This window comes from Gorilla gorilla, chromosome 18 (genome assembly GCF_029281585.2).
Source record: "Gorilla gorilla gorilla isolate KB3781 chromosome 18, NHGRI_mGorGor1-v2.1_pri, whole genome shotgun sequence".
Classification (NCBI taxonomy): Eukaryota; Metazoa; Chordata; class Mammalia; order Primates; family Hominidae; genus Gorilla; species Gorilla gorilla.
Genome location: NC_073242.2, coordinates 86766833 through 86784373, shown reverse-complemented (window position 1 = coordinate 86784373; position 17541 = coordinate 86766833). Strand labels below are relative to the sequence as shown.

The window sequence follows — 17541 nt, the reverse complement described above, 5'->3', positions numbered from 1 at the left end:
AAGGAACTAAAGGATCAATGCATCCGCGACGCCCTCTACAGGAGCCAGAGGGGAAGGGCGCTTCCTATCATGACCGCCAGGGGGAGCCAGTACCCAGGGTCCAGAGCATCTGGAACAGCAAAGGGACCACGGTTTCTGCTGGGGACAAGGACTCGGTATTGCCCCGCCCTGGCAAGGATGGAGCAAATCTGATCCCCTAAGCTCTCTATTAGCTGAGCGGCTACTATCTGCCAGCTTCTGTGTTGACCCGTCCCACCCCTGCATCTGCATTGATTCTCACTCCAACCCTCTGAAGTGGGCACTGCTGTTGACCCATTGCACAGATGGAGAACCTGAGGCCCATGGGGTTAAATGACTTGCCCAAAAATGCTCCCGAGGCCAGGGGCTTTCCCTGCCTGGTCAGGACTGTAGTGCCTGGCAGGGAACCTGTGGCCCTGGCACTTGTAGACTTGCCAGAAGGCTTGGCCCTCCCTATGGCCAGCTGGCCCTGTGGCAGAGCTGGATGCTCACAGACACAGACAGAACCTCATCCTGCATGGCGCGGCAGCTGGCCACAGTGACAGAGGCAGTCATCGGCCACAAGCCGGAGAACACACGTGGAGTCTGAGTTTAAGAGAAACCAAGGAGGACTTTCAGGAAGAGGTGGCTTTTGAACCAAATCATTGAGAGCAGCATTAAAAGGAGGGGTGTCCCAGGCAGGAGCTCAATGTCTCCTTCCTGGGCCAGTCCTCCCTCAAATAAACCTGGCGCCTTCGACTGAGAGCCAGTTCCCTGCGTCCCACCATGTGGAATGGAACCCCAATTTCTCAGGCCTTGTCAGTTCAGTCGTAGGTCAAATAGGCTCATCATCTTGCCCTGGTGGCATCACAGAGCCCTTTGAGAAGAAGGATGTGAAAGTGTTTTAGGGAAGGGCACCATTTCCCAGGTTGTGATTTGTAAGCATTTTGATTCCTTTTGAAACTGCCTCCTGCCACCTCTGACCACTGGAAGGAAACCCAACATCCGGGGACAGGGACATGTCCCTTCCAGACCCCCTCTTTCCTTCTGTTTCCTGTCAGTCTCTGTTGCTGTCCCCCTCTGATTGTCAGTTCAAATGCCACTTCCTCCAAGCAGCCCCTCACTGCTACCACCACTCCCTACCTGTAAACTCGAAGCTGACAAATCATTTGGAGAATTTGGATCCAAGGCCCAAAGAGGGCCAGTGACCTCTTGAGGTCACATAGCAAGCAAGGAAGGAACTGGCCAGAATCCATGCATCTCCCTGGCTTACTGACCTTCAAAGTGAGCCTTCACTGTCAGTAGGCATGGCTGAAGGACAAAGCAGAACCACCACGTCACTTCAGCCCTCCTGGATTGGCCCTTGAGAGTAAAGGAGGGGAGTACAGGTAGTGAGCTCTCCATCATTGGAAGGAAACAAGTGAAGCGACAACATGGGGTTCCATGGAAGAAATCCAGACACACACAAGGGACCAACTGTCCCCTCCACTTCCTGAGTCATCCCCACTCCACCTCAGCTGTTTGAACAACTACTCCAAGGTGGACAGCTGTGGCTCCATTAACATCCTTGAGGCTTGAGGGGAGGGGCTGGCTGGCTTCCTTTAACCCATGGGGTAGACTCTAGAGCCAGACTGCCTGGGTTCAAATCCTGACTCCCTCACTAGCTGTGTGTCCTTGGGCTAGTTACTCACCTTCTCTGGGCTTCGCTTTCCTCACTAGTAAAGAAGAATAAAGAAGTCAACCTCACCTCAAAGGTCATTGTGAGAATTAAATGAATTGATACCTGTAAACGGCTTAGAGGCAGGTGCCATCAGTCTCAGCTAAGTATCTCTGTACTTTCTAAACAGCTCATGCCTGCCCCTAACTCAGCCCCCTGGGCCTGTCACAGGCCCCTCCTCCCTGTTTCCCCCTCTTCCCGTACGGCCCCCAGCAACCAGCTCACCCACCAGAGCACCTTGAGGGGAAATTCTTAAAGCATGAAGCTTCCTTTCCGGGAGAGTGCAATGCAAGGTTAAACCCCACCCAGAAAACTTCCCTCCTCCAGAAGCCCGTTGAGGCAGGAGAACTGGGCTGGGGACAAGAAAGTTGCCACACAGATTGGGCAGGGGGACACTGTCACGCTTGTCCGCTTAGCGCCCCTCCTTCATCCCTGCCTATGCCACCCCTCCAGGTCTGCCCCACGCACACACACCTGCCACCTGCCCACCCACCCACCCAGGCACCAGGGATGTAGCATGAGTCTCCGCACAGACCCCTGGGACCTGACCTGTCTCTGCCTCTGGAGCCGCAGATCCCCAGCGCTACAGAGCCTCAGCCATCAGGCGCTCAGTACCAACCACGGCCTCACAGGCAAGGGCCTTGCCTCGGCTCACACAGAGCCAGAGGGAGTGGCTGAGCAGGGGGCATTCTAGCAACACCCCCACAATGATAATGTTAGTGGTGACATCCATGTTATCACACCAAACCCTCAGAACCACCCTGTGATACGGGTCTCACTGCTACCATTTCACAGATGCAGACACTGAGGCTGGGGAAGGCTGTGTGTTCTGAGATCACACGGGCGTGGTGCCAAGTCTCCCCCTCCTTGTAGAGCTGGCATTGGTAAAGGCCCCAGAGATGCATATCCTTCCTAACTCCCCGGCTTTAGAATCCCCCCAAAGGGAAGGAGAGGAGAATGGAGAGTAGCACAGAGAATCCAGCCTGGGATAGAGGGTGCTGGGGCTGAGGCCCACGGAAGCCCCCACAACCCCCAGCTTCCAGAGCAGCCGCCCTTGACCTCAGACCTTCCGTAAACACACACAGGACAGAACAGGCCAGTCCAGTCTGACACAATGGGGGCCACATCATGGGGTTCCCCAAGGATCCAGCAGAGTGGAAGATGGCCAGGGTTTGTCTGAGCTGAGACCCCACCCCACCACCAGCCCATCCCCCGCCCCACCCCCAGGGCTCCAGCTCCAGACCTGGCTCAGCCCTGCCCCTCTGCACGGTGGGCAGTGGGGACCCACGGCTCGCTTTCTCCCGGGGGGCCTGAGTCACTTCCGTGTGGAGCCACGAGTCACCGCTGCCCAGGCCAAGCTCCTGGAAAACCCATTTCCTCAGAGGATGGAGGTGGAAGTTGAGTGGATAGGACCTGGACGGCTCTGGGATTAACCCTTCCCGGGCAGGCGCCTCCCTGCTGTCTCCTGCCGGGAAGACTCACGAACCTGGCCATCCACTGCTTCCTTCTTCCCTTTACACACAGTGGCCACTGCCCACCCCCGAGCACAGGCATCCCACCCACAGACCTTTGCCCCTTGGTGTCCCTTTGCCTTGGATAGCACTTAGCCCCGTGACATTCCGCTCATCTTTGAGACGAGCTAAGACAAGTCCTCCCCATGAAGCCTCACCTACCCGTCCATTCCTTGCCAAAATTAACGCATGTTCCTGCTGGCCCACAACCCACCCTCAACACAACACGCCCCCCATTGCCACAGGCGCTCACATCAGAGGCTCCCAAGCCTGCCGGTGGGTCAGACCTTCCTCTGGGAGTGAGCTGAAATGCAGATTCACAGTCCTGGCCCAAAGAGGGTCTGATGGGGTGGGCTTGAGAGCTTGGCTTTAACAAGCATCCCATCGATGGACATACTGCAGGCTTGGGAACCACGGGCTTATGAACCAGGGAAAGGCACCAGCAGCCCTGGTTTAGAGATGGTCAGAGAGGGGAGGGACTGGCCCCGCATCCCTCAGCTGCTAGATGGCAGGGCCTGGACTCGGGGCCAGGGCAGCCTGCGTTCCAGCACTCTCTTCCCTGCCCTGTGACGCAGACCCATCAGGCTCCTCTGTGGCTCCCCCAGCATTTAGCGCGGCCCTGGAAGGGGCTTCCTGAAAGACATCAGAAGAAGGGCAGGCATCAGGCTGGGGGGTGGTGGGGTGGGAAGGGAGCCAAGGAGGGAGGAACGAGGGAGCCCCGGAGGCAATCTCCAGGTTCCAGCCTAGTCTTGCCCACCTGGAGGCCTTTCCCTCAAATGGGCCCTCGCTGGGAGAGGCAGAGGGGAAGACCCCCCCCAGCTCAACTTCCACTGCCCTAGCTCCCCTCCCGTCCGCAGCTGCTCTCCTGTGGGCTGCTGGGGCACAACACTGAGCTGCTGAGCCTTTGGAAGCAAGGATTTGGCCCAGGGGGTCGGGCAGCAGGGTGAGGATGAACTCCTGCGAGTTACACAGGCATGTGGGTGTGGGTGCGTGTGCATGAGTGTGTGTGTGTGCATGAGTGTGTGTGCCCATGCATGAGTGTGCATGTGTGTGCATGGGGGTGTGTGCCCATGCATGAGTGTGTGATCAGTGTGTGCCCGTGCATGAGTGTGTGCGTGTGCATGAGTGTATGAAGAGTGATGAGTGTGTGTGCCCATGCATGAGTGTGCATGTGTGTGTGCATGGGTGTGTGTGCCCTGCATGAGTGTGTGATCAGTGTGTGCATGTGCATGTGTGTGAGGAGTGATGAGTGTGTGCCCATGCATGAGTGTACATACGTGTGTGTGCATGGGTGTGTGCCCGTGCATACGTGTGTGATCAGTGTGTGCCCGTGCATGAGTGTGTCATTAGTGTGTGCCCGTGCATAAGTGTGTGCTTGTGCATGAGTGTGTGAGGAGTGTGTGATGAGTGTGCATGCCCATGCATGAGTGTGCATGTGTGTGCGCATGGGTGTGTGCCCTTGCATGAGTGTGTGATCAGTGTGTGCCTGTGCATGAGTGTCCGTGTGTGCATGTGTGTGCGTGCGCATGAGTGTGTGTGCCCATGCATGAGTGTGCATGTGTGTGTGCATGGGTGTGTGTGCCCGTGCGTGAGCGTGTGTGTGCCCGTGCATGAGTGTGTGCATGTGCATGAGTGTGTGAGGAGTGTGTGATGAGTGTGTGTGCCCATGCATTAGTGGGCATGTGTGTGTGTGCGCGCATGGGCGTGTGCCCGTGCATGAGTGTGTGATCAGTGTGTGTGCCCATGCATGAATGTCCTTGTGTGCATGAGTGTGTGCCTGTGCATGAGTGTGTGATGAGTGTGTGTGCCCGTGCATGAGTGTGCATGTGTGTGCATGAGTGTGCGTGTGCCCGTGCATACACAGGGATGCATGGGGCCAGGAGGAGAAAGCAAGAGAAGGTGGGGAGCTCCGCAGAGGAACAGACTTCAAAGCTGGGAAGGGAACAGGGAGGGCGGGGCACAGTGCGAAGAGCAGGGCTCTTGCAGGTGTTTCCTCCATGGTGGGTGGGGTGGCGTCTGAGAGGACCCTCCCTCCAACGGTTTCCAAACTTTTTTTATAAAAGTAAATCTTACTTGGAAATAGCATGTACCCAACAGCTCAAAGTAGACACCCCTGTCAGACCCAGGTGGCACTCAGGGCTACGCCCCACCCCCAGCCCAGTCCCCCCACCCCTCAGCCGCACCCATGGGTCCTGGGATAACAGCTTGCAAAGGCAGAAGCACTCTCCTCCCCTATTCCCACTCCCCTCCCCCATTCCCACTCCCCAAGTGGGTGACTGAAGTCCAAGCTAGGTGACCACAGAGAGCTCCCCAAGAGGGGTATTCCAGGATCACTGGCAGAAGCAGAGTGACTTCAGTTTTCAGGAATTTTCCTACAATAAAGGAGAATAAAATGAAGCAAGCTGCCTGCCTCGGAGGCTGGCAGGTGCCCAGGCCTGGCCCACTCACTGCCCAGGGTGAGGCTCACACTCTTACACCAGACCTGCTGGACACCCCCCACCCCCCACACCGCCAGCTCAGGCCTCACTGTTGCCGTGGCTTCTGGTCCAACCAAGTGCTTGAGCCACAACACCCTCTGCCTGCCCAGACACACCCTGTGGGAAGACTGACAAAGGGGAGAAGTTGGGGCACTCCCTGCCAGCCTGAGAGGAAGGACCCACTCATAGGAAGGGACTCCGAGTCCTCCCAGAGTCAGTTGTCCAAAGCCGGCTGCCCTGCTGCCTCCCATCTGTGGAACTGCGCATTTGCTTAAGAGGCCTCAGAGAAGCCAACATATAGTCATCCAGCCAGGAAGGAGCCTGGCCTTGGATGCTCCCACCTCCAAGCCTTTGCACACACTGGTCCTCCTCCCTGTGATGACAACCTTGTGACACGTCTGTGAGAGTCCCAGTGTCCTGGCCTCAGGCCCCCACATCCTCCCAGTCCCCATGCCTGGCAGGACACCAGATGGTGAGTGGGACGAAACAGGGGTCTTATCTGGTGCAGTGGAAAGGGCCCTGGAATCCAGGGAGATTCTAAGAGGAGAGGGAGGATCACAGCTTCCACTCACCAAGTGCTCACTTAGCCGCTGGCATCCTGCAAAGCACTTGGCAAAAAATTAATTGTTCAATCCTCACAGTAACCCTATGAGCAGAGCCCATGAATCATGCAATCCTCGCAGCAACTTGGTGAAGCAAATGCTATCAGTGTCCCCACTTTAGGAAACTGAAGCCCAAAGAGGTTAAGTAATGCCCAAGATCACACAGCAAATAAGCAGGCAAGCTGGGACTCAAACTCAGGTCCGCCTAACCTCCAAGCCCAAACTTTTAGCCATTGTGGTCTTCTGAGTTCTTTCTCTTCTCTGGGACTCAGTCTCCCCATCTTTACCATGAGGTAACTTGCCAAAGCACTTTCAGGGAGCACTAGTCCCCAGATTAGAGAAATGCTTGTGGGCCATACTTTCTGTTGTATATTAGCATATCAAAGGCTCTGATAAGTCCTGCAGGAAAGAAACCCATAAAGCTTGGTTGGGCAGTTTCCCAACCCAACATGAAGGCAGAGCCTTTTTTGCATGGACACCTGTTATCAACATGGAAAAAAGCTCTCAGAAATCTTGACGCCACACAGAAGCCTGCCAGCACCTCCAGCCCCCTCCCCTCCCTTCCCCTTTGAGCTCTCCCAAAGGTCATTAGCTAGCATGAGATGAGCTAGAGGAGACACTTAGGCATTCCCCAGGGCCACTCATCATCATCCCTGACACTTCCAGGAAAGAGGTCCCTGGTGAGCCTGGGGTATATTCAGGCCTATCCCACCTCCCTTCGGCCGGCAGCACCAGCTCGTGGGGAAAAGGGCACTGCCAGGCCTGTCCCAGGTGTGCCATTCCATTAAAGTTGGCCGTGGCCAGCTGAGCCTGTGACTTCATCTCAAGCAGCTAAGACACTCAGGATGTTGGAAAAGAGAGAGAAAGAATATGAGGATGCAAGAGTTTTAGGAGATGAGAATCAAAGCCTCTTAGAATTTTGGAATTGAAGCCAGGGGGAGTAGTGCTTGCCTGTAGTACCAGCTACTTGGGAGGCTGAGGCAAGAGAATTGCTTGAGCCCAGGAGTTTGAGGCTGCAGTGAGCTATGATCATGCCACAGTACTCAAGCCTGGGTGACAGAGTGAGACCTTGTCTCTAAATACAAATTAACAAAAAAAAGACAAGAAGAATTTTGGAGGCCAGGCACGGCAACTCACGCCTGTAATCCCAGCACTTTGGGAAGCCAAGGTGGGCAGATCATTTGAGGCCAGGAATTCGAGACCAGTCTGGCCAACACAGTGAAACCCTATCTCTAAACAAACAAACAAAATTACTGGGCATAGTGGCACACACCTGTAATCCCAGCTACTCGGGAGGCTGAGGCATGAGAATCACTTGAACCTGGGAGGTGGAGTTTACGATGAGCCAAGATCACACCACTGCACTCCAGCCTGTGTGACAGAGCGAGACCCTGTCTCAAAAAAAAAAAAAAAAAGAAAAAAGAAAAAAAAAAGGACTTTTAGAATTGATTGAAGAGACTTAGAACCTAAAGGAGAAACAGGGATTAGGAAGGCACTGGGGACACCAGCCTGTCTTGAAGGGACCTCAAAGAGCCAAAGAGCCAGCAGTCCGAAGACTCTGGTGCCAGGCCTGTTCAGCTTATGCGCCTGGGGTGGTCTGCAGCCACGTAGAGGTTCATGGCCAAGTCTCCACCTGGCCATCTCCAAGGAGCAGCTGAGGCCAGCCTCCTGGGCGCCAGGGCACACACCAGTCAGTACCTGCCCAGGGAATGTACATGCCTAGAGCAGGGATGGCAGGAGTTAGGGGCATAAGGTTCAGACAAGCTCTGCAGCCAACTGGAATCTTGAGGCCAGCCTGTCCCTTCTCTGGGCCTTATTTTCTCCTCTGTCAAGTGGGCAACTCTGATGTTTGTCCCCTGACTGCCTTCTCTGCAGCCAGGGCCCTCCAGGCTCCCGCAGGCTTCAGGATGCCTACAGGTAAGAACAGAGCTTACCTCCAAGCTGGCAGCAAGGGACAAAGAGGATGCTGAGCCGTCTCCCCTGCCCCCTCTAGACTGTCTTCCCTCTCAAACCACAGCCGGACCTCAGCTGTCTGGCTGAGGTTCCCCTTCCCTATCTGTGTTCCCACGTTGCCCAAGGCCAGGCCCGCAAGGTCAGCCCAGTCACCTCCCTCCTTGCTTAGCAGTTCAACTACCCCAGGTCTGGCAAACTCCCATCTTTGGAGTGCAGGACACTTAGCATTCCCAGGCTGGCCACCAACCCTCCCTTTCTTTTCTCCTCCCCCTCCTCGAGGTCCTGGATCACTGGCTGAGGGGCCGAGAGCACCCTCCCCTACTAAGTAGGCTGAGTAGAACAAAGTTCTCCCCTACCAAGGCTGGGGGCCCGAGCCTGGCTGTGCCTGGGCCCCGTCCAGGGAAGGGAAGTAGAAGCACTGAGTTCCATCCCCGCTCCTGAGCACACAGCACAGCATCACTGACCATCAGGGGTTGCACACCCCACAGGCGGGGTGCTCACCACCTCCAGTGACACAACTATGTTCATTAAGCTCTTTGAAAATGCAAGACAGGATTGTGAGCTTTTTACACATGTTCACACATTTAAGCCTCCTCAAAACCCTTGAGACAAGTACCATCACACCCACTCAACAAATAAGGCCAGCGAGGCCCAGGGAGGTCAAGTTACCTGCCCGAGGTCACACAGCTAGCAAGTAATGAAGATTGGATGCGAACCCAGGGCGGGCTCCAGGACACACACTGTTCATCTGCAAGCCTATTTCCCTCCTGAACTTACCTGACTCTTAGAAAGCACATCTCTTGAAAAGTCACAGTAAAGAAAGCTTCCAACAATGTGTTTCCATGGGTTCAGCTGGACGCCATCCTCCCAAGGGCCCAAATCAGGGGGCCCATCGGAACTCACCCAGGTGACCTTGGATCCCAGCCCCACTGGTGGCTCTTTCCTGCACTTCCAGTCCCCTCACGCCCTGGACTTGTCAGAGGCTTGTTTCTGACACCGGGGGTGCAGCCCAGGGACCCAAAAGAATCTTCAGCAAGGGCTGGGCTGCAGGGACGGGTGTGGAGCTCTCACCCCCAACTACTTCCTTGTAGTTGAGGCTGCTGTCTTCAACTGCCCAAGTCCCTTGGAGTACCATCTGACTCCCCCAGGGTCCCTAGTGCCACCACACCCCCACCCACTGGCTACACCATCAATGTTGGGGAGAAGGGGAATGCAGGGGAGAGGAAAAAGATAAAGGGGAAGGGATGGGGAGGAAGGAGGGGAGCTGGAGGGGAAGGGGAGTGAAGGAGGAAGACAGGGGAGAAGCGGGGAGCAGGGAGAGGGAGCAGGAGTGAGAGGGACGGGGAGGAGGGGAGAGGAGGCGGGAGAATCGTACCTGGACTCCTTTGTGGCATCAGGCGGACTATAGATACATTAAGAACGTGCGTGGCAGATGAGGGGTTCTTGTTTGCAGGCAGTAGCCTGCGGGGCTGGTGGGTCAATGTCCCCCGACCACCTCTTTTCAAGAGGACAGAGACTTTGAAGCTGGGCCACCCCAGCCACTGCTCCCTCACTGGAGCTTCAAACAAAGGGGACAGCCAGGGAATAGAGGCTGAGAAGCCCCAGCCGCCAGCGCGGGAGAAGGGGCGCAGGTGACAGCAGCCCCTGGCAACCGTTGCCCTGGCAACCGTTGGCAGCTGCAGGGACTACGTCACAGCCCGGCTCAGACCCAGCAAAGCGACGTGGCTCTGTAACTTGTCCTGTGCCCAAGTCCTCAACTCAGACGCTGCCCAGGCCAGACAGGGAGCTGGCAGGAGGGAGGGCAGGGGTTAGGACAGCAATTTATGGGGAGCCCCGGGGACACCTGCCTGTCTTGAAGGGACCACAAAGAGCCAGAGCTTCCAATTTCTCGAGAGAGGCAGAGCCCCAGGTTTTTACATGAAATCTGCAAGTTTGTCAACATTGACTTTAAAACCAAATCTTTTTTTTTTTTTCTCAAACAGAGTTTCGCTCTTTCACCCAGGATGGAGTGCAGTGGCGTGATTTCAGCTCACTGCAACCTCAGCCTTCCAGTTTCAAGCGATTCTCCTGCCTCAGCCTCCCGAGTAGCTGGGACTACAGGTGCCCGCCACCATGCCCGGCTAATTTTTGTATTTTTAGTAGAGACGGGGTTTCACTATGCTGGCCAGGCTGGTCTCGAACTCCTGACCTCATGATATGCCCGCCTCGGCCTCCCAAAGTGCTGGGATTACAGGTGTGAGCCACCGCGCCTGGCCCAAAACCAAATCTTTTTAGAACCCAGTGCAGGCCACCCAGTAACCAAATTATGCCTAACAGTAGCTGGATTTGCTTCTGGAAGCTGCCAGCCTGTGGCCCTGCCCTCAAAACAAGCTGAACACCCTCTAATCCCACCACTGGCTTCCACCACTGGCTTTTGTGAGCACAATGTGTGCATCATATTTCTCTGAAAACTCCTTAGGGTCCACCTCCTCCAGGAAGCCTTCTCAGATTGCCACAGCCTACCAAGAATCCCCCTTCTGAGTTGGCCCTAGGCCTGGAGGTTCCTCCTGGCTTCCTTCTAGAGCTCCCGGGGGGCTAGGAGCTCAGATTCTCTTTTGCCAGTCTGGGGAGGGAGGAAAATAGAGGCAGAGCTTCTGAAACTCCTACTGTGTGCCAGGAACTACACTGGGCATTTTGGAGATCCATTTCTACCACTCTGCAAGGTTAGCCCTAGGGGACCCACCTTACAGATTGGGAAACAGAGGCTCGGGGGATGTGACTTGCTGTGAGCCACCTAGTTGGTAAGGGAAGGGTATGGAATTTAAATGGAGATTTTCTCTGGGACATGAAGCTATGAAGACCAGTTGTCCATCTGGCACTTGGCTAATCCCTAACTCTCCCCCACGTTCGATGCTCAGCCAACTTTATTTGAACATCTCCAGTGACAGGGAACTCGCTCTCTTCCAAGAGGGCACATTCCTTTGATCTCTAAGTTTTTCATACCCACTGAGTCAAAGGGAAAAGGACATAAAAACTGTGGTACGCCCCAGACAGGGCACAGAAAAGAACCAGGGGTTAGAACCCCCACCGAGGTTTTTGGTTCCAGGCCAGCAGATAGGGTGGGGTTGCTCAGGGGTGCAAAAGGTCCTGGGGTCTCAGTCAACCAGCTACAAGCACTTTCTCAGAGCACAAGTGGGAAACCCCACTGGCAATCACATTCTGAGGGGAGTCCAACAGAGGAAGGGGCTTTGGGACGATTTCTGGCAGAGGCCATGGGAAAGGCAGCAGGGGCTTGGGGCTGAGGGGATGGTGTCTCTGCAACTCCCCTTCTCCCCCGCCCCTCCGTGGAGCAGAGCCAGGAGGCAGCTTCAGTCAGGAGGCTGCTATTGTCTCACTGCAGGCCCAGAGCTGGGTCCCATTCAGGCCCTATTTTTGGCCCCCGGAGGAAGAGGAAAAGAAAGCAAAGAAAGGACTTGCTGTTCTCTGGTGAAACCTTCTCCCGGAAAGGCTCACAGGGCTTGCTGGCCGGAGAAGGCGGCCTCTGTTGCATCAAAGGATCCTGTGCTTAAAGGGAGCTGGCAGGGGGCTGTGGTTCAGGGGACCTGGGGGGAGGTACAGACGAGGCACACCACGCCTTTTACATACACTTGGCACTCACTTACAACAGCAACCCAGAGAAACAGAGGCACAGCTTCCCCAGCCCCACCCATAGTCCCTAAACATCCCACTCATGGTAATAATAAAAATAACTGCAATAGCTCATTGCTGCCCAGAGCCAAAAGCCAAAGCACTGTCTTAACTTCACACCTACAACATTCCCGACCAGGGTGGGGGCGGGGACTGAAATGATGAAGCTCATTTTGTAAGTCAGAGAACTGAGGCTCAGGGAGCAGCAGGACTGCTGAAATCACAAGCCAGTGACCACAAGCCTACTCCCGTCCCCCAGCCTTACGCCACCCCATCCCTTCCTTGCAGTCGCCAACTCCAGCCACTCTAGACTTCTGTCCTCAGACACACCTCAGGGTCTTTGCGTGCACTTTTCCCTCAGCATAGCACGTCCTTTCCAGGACCCTTTCCCTGACTGCCTCTTTCTCAGGCCTCAACTCAAATGTCCCCTCCTCTGAGAAGCCTTCCATGACCACCCAATTAAAATTATCTTCCGTATCCATCACTCGCTTCCATGTGATTTATTACCCATATGGCACCCAACACTGACATGACTCTGCGATTTGCTTACCTGTTATCCCTTGCTCAGCTTTGCTGTCTCACCTGTCTTGCTCACCACCTGCATCTCCAGTACCTAGCACAGTGCCTGGTCCATAGAAGATCCCCAGTGACTGCTGGATGAGTAAATGAAGACTGAGACGGAGCTGGGACTCTAACCCAGGGCAGGCAGGCTCCACACCTCTTCCCAAAAGGAGCCATTCCTGATAGATACTAGATAGCCATTCCTGATAGAAGATCTAGAAGATCCAACCCAAAAGTGCCACTCAGGCTATGTGAGGGGTAGGGCATAGGGGATGGAGAGGGTTCGAGCACTGAGCCATCTCCACTCTCCAGCATCTAACAGGATCAGGAGCACACACACCTCTGCCGGCTGCTTGGCCAGAGAAGGGTTCCCAAGACTGTGCATAGCCTGATAGGATCTGAAACACAAGGCAAACTCCCCTTTACTTTCCCGATAAAGGCTCTGAGAAGTCTCACAGCACGGAAGCCTGGGAGCGCATGCCTTTCCTATGCCCCTGGGGCCACAGACAGCTTTAATGGCTGCTGGATTAGAAGATGTCTGAGATTCCATCTGAATCTGTGAGCACTGAACCTTGGATTTTCTCTCTACATTAAAGCAAAATTAAAGCAAAATTACCACCCCCAAGACTCTCAAAGTCCCACTCCCGTGGTTCGGGCCTAAGGGGAGCCCAGGTAGCAGATGTGCAAAGAAAAGTGGGTCCCGTTCCCATTGCTGCAGACCCCAAGCTCCCACCTGGGCTCCCCACAGGCTCTCCAAGGTCAAGCAAGGAGGAGAAAGGGCACGTGCCTATGGCCATGGGGTCCTGCGGTCTAGCAGGCTGGGGGTGGGGTGTGTCCCGAGGACTAGTCTGCAGAGACTCACGAGGCAGAGCTGGGGCAGGGCAGAGAGCCACGTACAAGTGCAAACAATAGGATATGCACTTGACCTCCCATGCTTCCAGGGCCACTCTATGAGGAGGTACTATCATTCCCATTTTATAGCAGGGACACAGGGACACGGAGCTTGCCCAGGGACACAGAGCTCGTAAAACTGGATCCAAAGGAGCATGGTGCACTCCTTTACCTGGGCTGCCTCTGTTGTCCTGCATGCCCTGGCAACGACACGGAGAGTCAGCAGCAGCTACTCCATAGAGAGGGAAAGGGAGGCTCAGAGGGGCTGAGCCACAGGGCCCAAAGCCTCACGGCCCAGGGAACAGGGGTGGGGTTGGACCTTGCTCACTCCTGTGCTCACGTGGTTTGCAAACACTACCGTCCTTCCTAGATCGCAATCACTAAAGGTTCTGACTCCAGTTTCCCAAACCCAGGTAGGGAGACAGAGACGGGACCCTGGGGCATGCCACCACCTGCTGCAGGATCTCCATGAAGAGACACTGGCTGTCCTCCCCCACCATGGCTGGCAAGGGTGCTGCACTGGTCCCAGCTCCCACCACCTCCACTTAAGGTGCCAGGAGGCAGGCAGGAGAGGAGCTGGAGGACAGACCGTGTGCACCTGGTCCCCTAGGTGTGCGCACAGGTGGCAGAGTCCCCCAGAAGGTGTGGCCAGCACAGCCATGGCATAGGATAAGTACAGCTTTGAGGAAGCTGTGCACAAGGGTTTCTTCCAGCTTTGCCCACTGCCCATGGCTCTGGGCAGGTGGGGGGCAGGGGGAGTGCCATGGGGTCAGGAATGCCCCTATTCAGGTTCAAGCCTGTTGGATAAGGGAGAGCAACGGGTCCTGAAGATTCAGGAGGTGGGTGTCCTGCCCCTCCTGACCTCCCTCAGCCTCTCCCTGTTCACTCCAGTCCTCTTCAGCTGGGTCCCTCTCCCCCTCTGCTCCCTCCCATCCAGCCCACTGAGCTATTTACACATGGACAGGAGTCTCTGAAGATGCATTCATGGCTTTCAATGGTGGAGGTTCCTTGGAAGAACCTTGCCAGACAGCCAGGCTATGAAGAGGGTTTCTAGATAGAGGCACCACCTGCCCACAAGCATGGCCTGATGCAGCTAGAAAGACCCATGTGATGCTTAAGGACATAGCGACTCCGGGGAATGTGGGAATTGGGTGCCCATCTCCCCCAAGGCTAGGAAAGCTCAGGGCTGGAAGGAGCCATGAAGAGGAGCCCCATGCGATGCCAAAGTTGCTTCTGCAACTCCCCTGCCACACTTGAACACCTACAAAGGTGGGGAACTCACTACCTATCATGGGAATGGCCATCTGTGGTACTCTGAGGAAAAGTCCAGGCTAAGAGGCAGGAGACTGGGTTCGGGCTCTGCTACCACTGGCTGCTCCGAGCTCTTGGGCCTGATTCCTCATCTGTGAAATGTGGATAAAGTTTCAAGTCTTAGAGGGCCAGCAGCACTCAAGATTGAATGAGGGTCTTTGTAGGCAGTGAAGTGTATGCCCCAGGGGTGGAAGTTTGGGCTGTGAGTCGCTCCTGAACTGTTTGGCCCGTGCCCAGATGGTGACACAGCAGAGGAGCAGTGGGCAGAGGGCACAGGGCTGAGCATGACTCAGGGGTCCCTGCCAGCCCCTGGGGCTCACCCCTAGCATCTGTCACCATCAAAGCAGGTGGGTCTGGGCAGTTGTCTGACCCCCTGCCACAGGGTCCGAGACCCAGGGTGCCAGCCACAGAGCCACACCCTGAGGCCCAGACTCAGCCAAGGACCCAGAAGGGGTCAGCTGCTCAGCCTAGCTCCCAGGGGCCACGGGAACTCACCCAGCAGAGAAGTGACCACAGTGCTGTTCTGTCCCAGGAAACCAGCTCGACTGGAACCCAGGCCTCCTCTCCAGGGCTAGGGCCATGGCCTCTGGTCCTTTGAAAGGTCGGCGGTTCTGTGGGTAATGGCTCCAGCTCAGCTCCCCAGCCCAGGGTCACATTAACTCACTCCAAAACCTGGGTCAGGTCTCAGGTCTTGGGGAACATGAAGGAGCCCCAGGCTGGACAATGCCTCGGGGCAGCAGATCAAGACCCCAGGAATGGGCATGTCCAAAGGGGAAGCTGTCACAAGATTGGTGGTTTTCCCGGTAACATCCTGGGAGGATGGCACCATTGTTCCGGATAAAGTCTCCGATGCTCTCTAAGAACAAGGCTTGGTCATGGCCCAGAAGGGGCAATTACAATAGCACTTGAGGTGTGCCCAGCCCTGCACTCAGCACTTAAAATATAGAGGCTCACTTAACCCTCTCAAGATGCCATTACCATCCTCATGTTTACAATTAGGAAGACGAGGCACAGAGAGGTTAATACACCTGTCCCAGGCCACACAGCCAGTAGAGCTGGGACAGAATCAGGCAGCCCCAGAGCCCACACCCCTAACAGCCCATCTCGTGCCGCCTCTCCTAGGGGGCAGCCTGGCTGAGGGATGGAAAAGCAAAGGTCTGTGACAGCTGGGGACAGGGTCTGTGTCTCACGAGCCCCTGTGACGTGTGGCTGTCTCGGTTCATCCCCACAAGGCCGCATTTAGGTATCAGAGACTTTCACAGCCCAAGTAATGAAGTTTTGAGAAATTCAACCGCTTGCTCTAAGTCATTTTTCAAGGATTTGAGCCTAAGTCAATGACCCCATGACCTGGAAGATTAAACCTCGAGCTGAGGTTTAGGGAGAACCTCTTGAAGTCATGCACTGTGCTAGGTACATACTTTGCAGCCATTTTTGCCCCAAATTCCACAGCAACCCTGCAAAGGGATGTATTGTTATCTCCATTTACAGGCAGGGAAACGGGTCCAGAGAAGCTGTCATCTTTGACAGTGGAATGCAAGTCTCCACAGCTCCTCTCAAAAGTCAGCTTTCCCCCGTGGGCCTTGAGCATCCAGGCTGGGGGTACTAGGAGGACAGAGACCTGGGGACGGGAGGGGAAAGGGCCTGGGAGGTGGCAGAGGCGGCTCTCTATCTCACTGTTCCTTGTTTTGGAGTTGGTGTAAGTGGCCCCGAGTCTGGGAAACCAAGCCAGAGCCATTCACCGCAGAACTTTTCAGGCCACCAGGGTTGGGCTGGCTCTTGGACAGCAAGGCCATCTCCCCACCGCCAGGCCATCTCCCACTAATGCAGAGAGGCCTGTCCACTGGTGCCCGGAAGCATGCCAGCTCCTCCGGGGCTGAGCTTTTATCTCTGCCTGGAACTGCCAAGCATACCACAAACTGCCTGAGCCTGCGCAGGCGCCAGCTTGGGAGCCCGACGCCTACCACACTGGCCTCCTCACCAAAGCACAAGTCAGGCTAGAGGTGGGTGAGTGAGCGCCACTGGTGTCCAGGTGGCCGCAGCTCTCCCAGCAGTAGCAGGGGCAGGGAGAAGTGCTCAGTTATTTCAGGTTATCTCTGGGCCTCAATACAGCCATCTGTCCAACGGGAGAGGTATTTAAAAAAGGCTTAACATTCCCACGTATGGGAAAGGCACTTTCCCATATGCTTTCCTATATCAACTCTCTTCATGCTCATAATAGCCTCTGAAGCAGATGTGATTGTGATCCACAGTTTACAGATGAGGAAACTGAGGCACAGGCCCATGTTCCCACAACCAGAGAGAAACAAAGCCAAGATTCTCCCTGGGCAAGCCACCCTTGCTGTCTGTATGGGCCCTGTCACCCTACAGGTGCGTGGATTTGGCAGTGGCAGGGGCAGGGTTCAAGACACAAGCATGTGCCTGGCTGGCTGAGGAGCCTCCTCTCCACCAAGGGACAAGAGCCCAAATTCTGGATCCCCAAAGATGTGGGGTTGCTCACTGGGTAAGCCTCCCCTGCCTCAATGTCCTCATCTGAAAAGTGGGTGTCATGTGCAAGGCACTGAGCCCAGGGCCTGGCAGAATCTGAGGTCAGGGAAGGTCCAGGATTGCTCCCATCCAGGCTGAGCCATCAGGGAACCAGGGAGAGTTTGGGGCTTAGCTGACCTCCTGCCAGGGCAGGCTGGCACTAGGCAGTGGTCAGAAAATGTGTATCCCTTCCTACTCCCCAACCCTTGGCCCCTCTACCCAGCAGTCCAGACCTAAGACCAGAATCTACAGGGCTCCCCTGGGGGCCTCAAGGAGCCCCAGATGGGGCACCAGAGACAGGAGGAGGGGCAGGGTCTCAGCCGAGTGACGGC

At 55.6% G+C, this 17541-nt stretch overlaps 2 protein-coding genes across 49 annotated transcripts in view; both read right to left on the bottom strand.

Annotated features, from left to right (window-relative positions):
- Positions 1–17541, bottom strand: part of ADGRG1 (adhesion G protein-coupled receptor G1) — a 44949-nt gene that overhangs the window by 15429 nt on the left and 11979 nt on the right. For 11 of the 48 annotated variants that reach the window (XM_055364372.2, XM_055364394.2, XM_055364367.2 and 8 more), the window contains exon 2: positions 7578–7695. The exons of 9 other annotated variants lie outside the window; for them this stretch is intronic. The gene's annotated coding sequence lies outside the window, so the exon portion shown is untranslated. Of the gene's footprint in view, positions 1–1274; positions 1360–7577; positions 7700–8238; positions 8475–9632; positions 15918–17541 lie in introns of those variants that run through there. 28 more of the 48 variants (XM_063700244.1, XM_063700243.1, XM_055364356.2 and 25 more) reach the window with 13 other exon arrangements.
- On the bottom strand, positions 2226–7566 carry LOC134757511 (histidine-rich glycoprotein-like). Its single transcript, XM_063700247.1, has 2 exons — positions 3983–7566; positions 2226–3858 (listed from the first exon to the last, which is right to left on the bottom strand). The coding sequence occupies exon 1, from the start codon at positions 5309–5311 to the stop codon at positions 4190–4192; it is 1122 nt and encodes a 373-aa protein (XP_063556317.1). The 5' UTR covers positions 5312–7566; the 3' UTR covers positions 2226–3858; positions 3983–4189.

What these genes read in the sequence shown, in the direction of transcription:
- LOC134757511 (XM_063700247.1), bottom strand. Translation starts at nt 5,311, where the DNA reads ATGCTATTTCCAAGTAAGATTTACTTTTATAAAAAAAGTTTGGAAACC.